Below are 11,384 nucleotides of genomic sequence, written 5' to 3'. Positions count from 1 at the left end.
CCGACCATTTCTTTCTCGAACACTTACGAGCGACCCAAGGGGAAAAAGCATTAAGCCTGAAAGCAGGCGAGCTAGGATTCAAAAACGGATCAATCTTACGATAGACGGTGAGGAGACGGGAAGTATCCATAACACTGGACTGGGTCACGAGCAACTAAAAATAGTAAAAATGCCTAGTTGAAAAGGAAAGAGCTTCATGGACCACAAAATCCCAAAATTCGCCACACTGAAGTTATTCATGCGGTGTGTATCGTTTACACATAATAATGTTCCTGCTGCAAGCAAGTTCAAGAAAAAGAAGAAGTGCTGTTTACAAAAACTGATACAGAATGCAATCTTATAACAGGTTCAGTTCGAAAGACTAAATCCATTAGCTTTTTTTTTTTTTTTTTTTGTGAAAACGCTTGTTCCGAGACACAATGGTGACAATAGTGTTCTACAGTTGACGGTAGGCGCCGTAGGCCTTCCGCGTTTCGTTCACGTTGTTTTGCAAGGAGGTCCGAAGCGGCTAAGGTTATATTTGTTACCTTACACGCTTGGATTTACGAAAGCTTTGCATGGAAGATTCAGTTAACCAAGCCGCTTAAGCGACTTCACACTTTTATTGACTTGATCGGTAAACAACGGAAACTGCTACAAATTGGCATCCGAAAATATCCACGCCATTTGCCAATAATCATTTTGTGAAGATAAAGTAACTATGTAGTGATATAATTGTTTTTTTTTTTTGAAACCTAGGTGCTAACCTTTGTTGTTAGAAAAAATGTTAAATAGCATTCTAAGCCGTAATCTGGAGAAGTTTCACTTGGATAATAAGTTGTTCTAACTTAACAACGCTACTTGCCATTTGAAATGGCAGAAAAAAACTTTTCAATTTTCCACGGGGCACTCGCACTATAATCATTTTGTTTCAAACTTTTAACGCCGCCTGGTCCCTGTGGGTTTGTCTTTAAATAAATAAAGTCGTAGAATGAGCGGTCGCTTAAGTGATGTAATATACTAAGTATGTTAGCGGATTTAGAACAGCCCTTAGCTGCACAGGCGAAACAGATTTTCTGCGGCTCAAGGTGCTACCAGAGAACCGACGTTTAAAATTGATAGGTAGCAGCAGTACGAAAAATAATCAAAGCTGATTTAGAGGCATCGGCTTTTTAGTGCGTGAAGAGCGAAAGGCGAGCGATTTGGCAGTAGCACTTGGTAACGACTTCTATCGAACCGAGATGAATCCTGTTGAGTGACGATACAGGCCATTGAAAAACAAGCACATGATTGGGTTGATTTGGAAGTAATAGTAGTAGTTGGACAATGGTAACGTGTTAGGCCACTAAGTTGTAGGCCACCGAAGACGGTCTAGCTTCGAAATCGAGAACATACAGACTTCGTTTCGTCACCTGAAACAATGCTTAACGATAGTACAAGACAAAACTCAAGGCATATGGACTACTAAGTCCAGCACAAAAGTACATCTGAATAGTACTGATGAAAAAATAGCAAAAATATAACTTTTCATCCAAAAGAGAGAACACACCTAAGAAACTACATTCTGCTGCAGCGAAAAGTACAATTCAAAAAACAGTTTAGGTCTACGCGTTATTTCCGCATATTATATTATATTATGTAATATTATATTATAATTATAATATATATATATATTAATCCTAATACAAAAAATCGATCATCTCAATTCCATCGAAGATCGATTTAGACCCTTCTGCACGACTCATGTGCGTTTCATATATTGACATCATAGAAACGTTTATAGACTTTTGTTAAAGAAGGTCGAAATGTTTTCATTCAGTAAAATTAGAAATCGTATGATTTTATTTATCGCAGATTTATACTGTTATTTCATTCTGGAGTGTAGATTGTATGAGCCAAAAGGAGGCAATAAGTTGATTCAAAAGGCGTAAACATGAAGACATATGTTGATTCAACATTCTTGTTCTATCGACGTTATCGTCCTCTGCTTATATGAACTAGCTTTGAAAACAATTTTCAACAGCCTTAATGTAGAAACTGTTCATACTTAAGGTCCCTTGTAACCCTATAGAAGTGTAGCAGTCCACATATATATATATATATATGTTATACTTTCTTCTATTTAGCCTGCTACGAACTATTTTAGCTTAGTCGTGCTTTAGTTGTCGCTTTCACTCTGAATTAACCCTAAAAAACAACACAATGTATGTACTTCCTTTTTGTAAATTAGTTTTAAAATATCTCTGCAATAATAGGTAGAAGAAAAAAGAGACATTTTGTTAAGTTCTATGTCTTCATAGGTGGACTTAGTTGCTTGTATCAGATTCGGGCTCACAACGTGCGGTACCTTAACGATGGCCTTTTGCCAAAGCTATGCTCATATATTGTATCTTTGAAATAGTTTTTCTATTGCCTGAAAGTCAGAATTCAAAGGGCAGAATGCTAATTGGTATCCTCATCTGATGGAAGCCACATTATGAACTCCTTAAGGAGCTATTGTTAGAGCTATACCGACAAATAATACTACAAATTTTCGTTTCAGATTGCCAAAAAGTGATCATAAATTCATGTCTGGCAACAAAAATATGTATGTAGTTTAAGCTAACATTCATCGCCTTTACACTGCATAATATTATGATGTCGTGTCGCCGTCGTTTGTACTCACCATTCGCCATGAAGGTTAATCGTAGCCTTGAACTTGTCGGGCCGACTCCGGAGCTTTTTTTTTAGATGGAAGCTTTTGTTTGTTCTGCCCCTAAAACATGCCTGTAGTAAGCCTTGTTCATTTGCTCAAGGAAAATGAAGGTTAGAACCGTATGAGGGCCCAGTCGAGCATAGTACGGAGTAAAACCCTTCCAGAGAGCAAATAGCCCTTCGCTTCGAACCACCTTAGATAGCACATCCTGTAATCGAAATTAATTTAAAATCTGGCTGAACATAACTGTCAGCACTTATACCCTATGCTGGCCACACGGAGAATACCAGAGCATTCGAGTACGCTTCTGCATGGCGTATGTGATAATCAAATCAAAATATGGTAGTGCCAAATAACCTAAGACCATCGTGGTTAAAAAATCTTCTAAGAGTAAGACATCGACAAAGAAAGAAAGAAAGAATTACTAGGCATAAAAATTCAAAAGCATACCAGCGCGCCAGTGTACTGAAGCTTGCCATCAATCACTTTCATATTCTGAATTCGTGTCTTCGCAATGTCAACCGGCATTGAAGCTGTCGTCGTTACAAGACCCGAAATCATCGATGCCGCAAAGTGACAGCCAATGTTGTCTTTAAAATGGCCAGTGCCTAACAGGAACTGTTTCGTCTGTGAGTAGCTGGCAAGTTGGGCAGCATTTACTACCATGGCGCGTCCAATTGTTGGCATACAGCCTCGCCAAAGTGTTAGGACATTTTCTTCTTTTGCGATTCGAAATAAGGCGTCAAAAACGTTACGGTAACCTCGACGTTCCTCCGGAGGCAATCGTCCGTCGGATGTCATACGGATAAGTGCAACTTCAGCTGGCGTTCCGAAAAACGCACCGACGGCTCCAGCACACATGCCGATTCCGGCTTTCATGAAGAAGCTCGGTGAGGAAGACTCTGCTTATGATACAAAAATAGAATTATTATTACATTGGTCGCTTAGAGACGTGAGTGAATAGAACTCTCGCTAAAATTAGATTGCTGTAGATCGGTGACATTTGGTAAAATTTGTGTGTCTATGATAGGTAGGGATTAAAAATATACGCTATATAAATCATAAACGAATCAAACATGTATGATCGAAAATGTATCCTTACTTCACATGGAGTATAATATCTTGGGCTCCTATAATAGTAAGCTGGAGTAACTCAGAACTCACCTGATGCCCACTCGAAAAGCGATGTGTAAACGCCCATTCTAACTGTCGTATATGATGCTTGACGAAAAAGACCAGCGCTGAGGCCCGTGTATAGGCCAAACAGGCCTTCATTTTTTACAATACTACGGAAAGCATGAAACGAAGTCTTGTGTTCCTTGGCGACTCCACCTTCACCGCTTAATTGCATTCGATTTTTAATCAGATCCAAGGGTTGTACAAACAATGTGGCCGCCATACTGTTGATAGACAATAGATAGAATAATATGAATACATTATAATTTATAACGAAACATCGTAAACGCTAACGCCCATATAACACAAGAGCAATTTACAATTTTAGAATAACCATTTGGCAGACCTGTTGTATCTTCCTCGCCCCTTGTACTAGCAGTATTCGTAAGTAATATTTAGTTCATTGAAGAACCTTCCACTGCTCATCTTCAGCATTTGTGGTGAATTTGTCTAGACTTGGTCTATGGCTTGTCAATGGGCGGACTCGGATCTACATGGCATCAATAGGCAACTCCACACCACGTCATAGTAACTTTAATAATAAACAAATAAGAATAAACTTAGATTAGCAAATCGCTCTAGCTTTAACTCTACCTGATTAACTGAATGGAACTAAAGTTTATATTTATATAAACTTTAGTTTTTTTTTTTTATTTATTTCTTATTTGTTATTTGATTAGTTTAGCTAGAATACATCTGTAACGTATTGACTCATATTAAAACCAGAGTAGCGTTTTTCGACAGCTTTTTCATTCAAGATCCGTTCCGCTAATGACCGCAAGTATTTTTAACAACAAAGCCTTCTTTTGCATCCGCATGTTTGTTTTTCTATATATTTTCATGTGACTGACGTATAGTTTAACTATCGATGTTCAGAGGCACAGTTGTTGTATAAAGTGTTAACAAAATTGTCGAGCTTCTCCATGCTTCCTTGAGTTGAAGCAGCCTAACTTTATATTATATAGACACATAATATATACAATAATAATTAATATTATAAACACACCTTACTCAAGCACGGTTGAGTTCAATAGATAACCAGCTACAGTGAAATGTTTTTTTTTTTTTACTGTTCACAACATTATGGGGACGCATGTATACGTTCACTGTGCTTTAGATTTTCTACCAGCATTCTGGTCAAGGATTTAGGTCTGCTCAAGATTATTCTAAGGTGGGCGCCGTCACACGGTAAACAAAATCGTAACTCACTACACTACGATATATAATATGAGAAACAAACGATAAGTTATAGCTATTACTCGTTAATTCAACTAAGCGTGGCCTGTATTCCCACGTGTTTCTGAATCATTTCAGGCACTGCGTGAACTTGACTATGGACATTACATTCTGAAAGCTTATACTGTCCTGCTTTAAATTATTTGATTCGTTATCATGGTGGATAAACCTTACGAAGACACTGATTAACATACTAAAATTCTATTATATAACAAGAAAACGTACAAATTCGGCTACATACTTTAGTGAAAGAAGCATCTTTTCCCGGAAGTTACCTAATGATCACTTTTTTTCAGGATCTCTCGATGTGGGAGCAGGCCAAACAGACATTTTGAAATCCAAGACGATTACAGTACAAATCATACGCAAATGTTAATGTGTCAATTAATGGGACCACTCCTCAAGTTTGCTACTCTCGCTTGTACTACCCGAATAGAATCCGAGAGGCGTTTGTTCGCGCACAACTTACTAGACCTATGGCAATAAAGTGTCCTAGAAATAAGAAACATGTCCACTTTTTCGTCTATTTCGTAAAATGTACGATTGAAGATTATTTTCTAATGCCAAACAATATTAGTGGCGAGATATTATTAAGTGAAGTAATTATGAATCCCAATGCAACTAGGCTGTCGGAAGGTGAAGTCGTACTACTTTTGAATAGGGTTTCTCATATGAGATGCGCTATCGCGTTTTCATAGGTTCTGATTGCATAGCTAACTGTGGCCAAGTGTATTCGAAAAAAATCAATATAGATTTTTATTTCGGTAAACTTGCTCATCAACGCACGCTATGAAAGGTTTTAGAAGTATGATATCCACTATACCACACGATAAAATACACTGTAAAATAATGAAGCAGTACTAACTCTCACTTACCCAGCTGATCCCCCAAGGATAAATTTAACGCTTCGCGGGATACTTTTAGCCGGTTCCAACTTGCTAGTGGTGACGGTAGCGGCCATTTTGGCGCAATTCTGTTCAACCCGAGCTTGACTTTCACTAGAATACTCGAGACTCTGTAAAAAAACCTATGTTTTTGTTATCCAAATTAGATAAAATCACTCTCCTCATTAAAAAAAGTGACAAACGGGCGGCCGCTCAAAAGGGTCAGTCGCTCGAAGATCATAACGATGCTTCCAATTCGCCTAGACAGGTTATACAGCGGTCAATTCGTAATCCTCAATGAAAAACATCTATACGATCTGAAAACGTGAAAAATATGTAATAAAAATATATATATGTATATAAAAATGTAAAAAAGACACATGAGAATAGATGAATCGAAGAAGTCCTCACTGGGACATTTGTCAATAATGCTGCGTCCAGGCGAAATACGATGTGTCATCGTGTACGACCCCAATGTTGCAAGATAGTAATTATATTAAAACGGATCTAGCGATTAACGCACTCAAGTGGGCAATGCAGGGGCGAACTCTAAACAAAAAATAGTATAGCACTAAATAAATACTCATTGTCGCTACACATGTGCAAATCGGTAGTTTTCGCTGTGTTTTGCTTGAGGTCTCAAGTTTTTAAAGATAAAACGGTGGGGCAAAGCCTATCAACCCAGTGGATCATGTCCCACACGAGAAAGGGAACTGGCCGACTGGTTGGGTCGGTAGCAATGACTGGTCGGTAGTAAAGCCAAACGCTTCTAGATAGGAGAACGTTTACCGCTCGATTAGAATGGGAAAAGTCAAGGGGTAAAAGATATTAGATACTGAGGCGAGTACATTCAGATTGGCAGTTGCCGTTGCGGGATAGCCTTTTCTATGGTTGGCCTGCGACCGACCTTCCCATAAACAAACCGTAGCCTATAAACAACGCGAAGCCATTAAAGAAGATGGCCGCCATTTCTAGACCGATTAAACTGTTCAAATTAGAAAATCAATAACGCTTGTTCGTCGTTGACACTAAATAGCACGTGAAAAATGGGAAAATAATGGTAGGATGAAGTTACCAACTAAATAAAAACGATGTCATATTTGATTTAAATGTGTAGCCAGTAAGTGTAGAAAGTTAAAGGAGGCTCTCAGCAGAGGTTTATTATGAAATATGGAAAAGACAGAAATAAATATCGAAAAAAAAAGAAAAAAAATATGAAAACTTTCGTCGCATTGGATTCGGCAATTGCCGTCAGAGCTATATCCTATATAGATATGTATAAACGAGACATTTGGTGAAATTATAAATAGACCATATCAGTTGGCTGTTACGGACGGATCGTTTGTAACACGTTCTATGGGGGGTGACCGGTTAGTGATGAAATGAGATAGCCCTCATTCACTGGGGCTGCGTAGCGTATCTTCATTAGCTGTGGCTAATGGCAAACAGATCCATATACTGCGTGACTACTCCCGAGCCGGCACAACTTTATAACCTGTCATTGAATGACTTGTTGTCTAATCATTGCTGAAACCGAGAACAAGAGTTTTAACCTGCCTTTTTTCAAGGGGTAATCAAGTCGACACTCTTTAGAGAGGATAAGATTATGAATCCACGTACTGGCTGCTTCCGTTGAATATACAACCTAACCGTTTCACGTTGATCATTTGAAGCTTAGTATGACATTGATAATTGTTTAATATTTTTGCGATAAACGCAGATACTTCGTCAGCGTGAGTGGACTTGGGCTCAAGTAGATTAGCCGAAGTAAATGGGTGGTACGTTCAGTGTGAAGTATGATATAGGTTCGTCAAGCATCTAATTCCTTTGACATCGTGCGCTATGAATCCGAGCGGTATAACGGCGAGATATACGAATCATAGAAAGGGTTACAATTAACTTTTTCTCGTCTAAAGCTTTCTAATAATCATATCGCATCGCTAAAACAGGTTTACAAAAACAAGTGGTCCACAACTCTACTTACTGCCAGTCGTGCTACCGTTTCAACCGTAATATTTAGGATCACCACCGCTGGTGTCGATCCAATTATGTATAATCCCGCTTATGTATTTATAGCTCTCAGAAAATTTGTGTCGGAGACTCACTAAAGTGTGTTGCTACCAGTTGAAGTTTACTGTTCTAGCTTATTAGAACCTCAACCAGCATTACATGGCTAAAAACCAAACGAAAAAAACTGACGGAGGTAAAGCCTGTCGCAGAATAAAACTGTAGCAGTATTTCTCATTCATACCTGATTGAACAACCCCTGATGTACCACCAAAAAATAAGGTTAAAAATTACTCATCGGCTTTAAGTTCTACTCGCAGCGTCAAAAAGATGATTCCTTGTCGCATGTGTGTGCCTAGGTAGATAATTGAAGTCCTAGTTAATCAATATATAAGGCAAAATATCGATTAAGTCAACCATGGGATCACCGTGGAATCGTCTACGCATTGTAAGAGGAACGGATCCACAAGTCCAAAACAATCATTTAACTAAAACTGGCAAATCTTTATCACTAAACTATTTTAAAATACCTTAAAAGTGTCACTTATTTAGGAATCCATTTAGCGGTGCTATTGTTTAAATTTTAGGGAAATTTGCCTAAACCAAAGTGAAATCAGTGCCCTGGTCGGGGTCTATGAATTTGCAAAAAATCTGGGAAAAGCCATAGGCTTAATATAGACAATGAGTTGTATAGCATTAAATCAGATGAACCATTAGGACGTTCATAGCTTATAGATAGCACTAAATATAATTTATTGGCCTGTTGTGAAGCGCCACCAAGGGGTCAGAGCGTGCAATTGATCACACCCACAGCAATACCATAAAGCTATTCTCATATCGGACCACAAACTTAGTTACCTCTAATCTAACAGACGCTTAAGAAAATTTTGTCGGTAAAGCTTTACACTTTTACTATATCTATTCGTTTGAAAAAATATGTCCGACATTAACTGATATCATAGTACAGCTTCTACAATCTTAGCAATAACAATCAATTTTGGAAAATGTCCTAAATAACTTCACAGATAACTTTTCGTTAGAACCGCTCACCGATACGACGGTGTAGACCGCAGAATCGTGCGAGATGGCGCGCGCAGTGTCACTCTCTCTGTCGAAACGTAAGGCCACCGTCACAAAAACAACTGTCTCTGCCTGCCTACCTGTCGCTATATTCAGCGAACGAAGATAAATTTATCGCCGTGCGCTTATGAGCGCCATAGAATATAATCGCGCACAGTAGAACAAGAGGCACACGCAGCTGTCTTTCGACACAGAGCACTCATTAAGGCGAATCCAGTACTACCATCTATCTGCAATCTAAGGCACATTCTATTTGCTGTTCTTGAGCGCAACAGCCAACCGAGTACTACGTGAGGAAATGCACTAGAGCATCGCGCAGAAGAAAGGGCTTTGATCATATAAATGTTAAGGTTTACCCGACGATATCGTCTGCTCTTGCGGACACAATGACCAGTTGGCGCGCGAAAATAGCCCGTGAATCAAAGAAATTCGATGTGCGAAAGGGAAAAGACCTAGCTGCTGTGTTTTTAGGGTCTCTGGAGCTCTAAAGCAGACTGTCGGCTTTTATCTTGTAGCAGTCCAGTAACCTGTATATGTGTTTTTGGAAAAGTTCAGAAACGATAAGTTTTTCCTCGTCTTTAGCGGAATTTCTGCAGGGGTATTCTATGTTGCACCGTTGTTGAAAATATCCCATCTTTAACAACTATAAAGAATTATTAGGCAGTAATACAGGCATACACAGCGCCGTACTATTCCTACTTCAATGGTCGGACGGACTATATTCTACATATGATAAAATATTTCCTTGAGAAGAACGCTGTAGGGTTGTTAGCAGAAAGATTAACAAAATGTTTACTGTGTTACCAAATGGAGGCTATAGTTGGACCCCACTCGACTGATTGTGACGAAATCCACTGATCCGACTAGTACACCAATCAAGAGAATCAAAGAAAGTTCACCATCATGCGCGCTGTTATGTAGAACATGAGCACTTATTGCACGACTTGGTAAGCAAGAACTGATCTCTAGTGGCCATTGTAGATTGCTTAAAATGATACGAGCGACGTGCAAAAACCCCGGCAGACTGAAGGAAAGCAGGAAAGAGCCTTTAAGGAGAACGTAGAGTTTTCGTTGTAAACCTGCTTATCAGATTCGGCGGCTACCAATTCACCCAATTAGAACGTTCGAAAAACAAAAGCAATCGCTAACGCGCGTCGAACGAACGATCGACTGATAGGTTTACGCAAACACGTAACTCCTACACGTACAAGCCTAACACCAACTGTATTGCAGCCCATTTGGGTGTGTTATGGTCAATCGAGCAGAACTATCAATCGACTTAAGTTCTACGGAGATGATGATTATTGATAGAAAGTAAATGGATTCTACAAAAGATAAACCCGTCGTATCGACCGGTCAAGACAATGGGAAATTCAGTGTAATAATACGATAGAATTGTAAATTATACCATTGCAGATAAAAAGGGTAACGTGATGTTCGAGTCGGTGAAATAGAAAACAAACTATCTATCGGCGTACGGCGAAATCAGTGGCAAGCCAACAAAATGTGCCAAAAGATGATTCAGAATCTTACATTTTTTTACACTATTTAAGAATTCCATATATATAGCTCTTTTGCGTTCTCAGCATTCTCGCTTTCCATATACTGAACTAAATTACATCTGACAGCTGTCTTTGGGAACCTAGTTCATCTTGTTTCGACCATCGGATACGTCAGATTGACATATAAGCCGTATTCAAAAAGATAGTGCAGAAAACTGAGCACTCTTATACACTAGGGCGACAAACAACGGCGAACTCTCAGCTATCCCTTCCTGTCGAATAGGTCCCTGATTCTATGCCGAAAAAGCAGACTCCAGATTTCCAGGACTTTTCCTTAAGGAAAAGAACGCCGGAAATGTAAACATAAGAAAACTGAAATGAAAGATGTTTATGAAAAATAGCATACCTGCTAGGTTCGCATATGTAAATATATGCGCCCGCCTAATCCAACATAACACTCACTAAAGTATTAAATACGCACTTGAAGGCTAGATTTAAACCTGTTTTCATTAGAATGCACGTAGAAATGTAAGTAAATAAAACTTATACGATTTTGTTCAGTAATGTATTATGCAAGCCTTACATGGGTGCTCGATTCCGGTAATGTTTTTTTTCTTATATGTGTACTCTATTCTCTTTTTCCGACCATTTGTTTCTAATAGTTTCCTTGTATCTATTTATTCCTGCCATTTTTGAGTCTTCTGCATTTTGCCGCTTCTATGGAAGATTCTTTCGCGTCATTCGGTTCATTTCAACGCTTCGGCGACAGCCACAAACAGATACAGCCGCTCTGTTGTTATTGTTAAAGAACCCTCTGCAGAGAGA

The 11,384-nt window shown here is 38.9% G+C and overlaps 1 protein-coding gene across 7 annotated transcripts; it reads right to left on the bottom strand.

Annotated features, from left to right (window-relative positions):
• Nucleotides 1–565: 565 nt before the first annotated feature.
• Nucleotides 566–11,193, bottom strand: LOC111266542 (mitochondrial 2-oxoglutarate/malate carrier protein). 7 transcript variants are annotated; one of them, XR_002684152.2, is made up of 6 exons: nucleotides 9,028–9,378; nucleotides 5,962–6,101; nucleotides 3,839–4,074; nucleotides 3,125–3,576; nucleotides 2,645–2,882; nucleotides 566–1,391 (listed from the first exon to the last, which is right to left on the bottom strand). XR_002684152.2 is itself a non-coding variant. In XM_022844107.2 (5 exons), the coding sequence occupies exons 2-5, from the start codon at nucleotides 6,045–6,047 to the stop codon at nucleotides 2,706–2,708; spliced, it is 951 nt and encodes a 316-aa protein (XP_022699842.1). In that variant the 5' UTR covers nucleotides 6,048–6,101; nucleotides 9,028–9,378; the 3' UTR covers nucleotides 2,644–2,705. The 7 variants fall into 7 exon arrangements, 1 of the variants encoding a protein (XP_022699842.1); XR_002684148.2 differs by lacking the exons at nucleotides 566–1,391; nucleotides 9,028–9,378 and adding exons at nucleotides 1,788–2,392; nucleotides 11,143–11,193; XR_002684146.2 differs by lacking the exon at nucleotides 566–1,391 and adding an exon at nucleotides 1,788–2,392 and having other exon boundaries at nucleotides 9,028–9,377.
• Between the last annotated feature and the right edge of the window lie 191 nt (nucleotides 11,194–11,384).

Source organism: Varroa jacobsoni, unplaced genomic scaffold (assembly GCF_002532875.2).
Source record: "Varroa jacobsoni isolate VJ856 unplaced genomic scaffold, vjacob_1.0 scaffold_1095, whole genome shotgun sequence".
In the NCBI taxonomy this organism is placed as follows: Eukaryota; Metazoa; Arthropoda; class Arachnida; order Mesostigmata; family Varroidae; genus Varroa; species Varroa jacobsoni.
Note: the sequence above shows the minus strand (reverse complement) of the source record. Positions and strands in the feature narration are given on the sequence as shown.

Excerpts from the sequence above, each read along its gene's own strand:
- LOC111266542 (XM_022844107.2), bottom strand. The coding sequence starts at position 6,047 with ATGGCCGCTACCGTCACCACTAGCAAGTTGGAACCGGCTAAAAGTATC. Across the intron at positions 4,075-5,961 it reads ATCCTTGGGGGATCAGCTGG|TATGGCGGCCACATTGTTTG; the intron begins GTAAGTGAGAGT and ends GTCTATCAACAG. Across the intron at positions 3,577-3,838 it reads GCTTTTCGAGTGGGCATCAG|AGTCTTCCTCACCGAGCTTC; the intron begins GTGAGTTCTGAG and ends TATCATAAGCAG.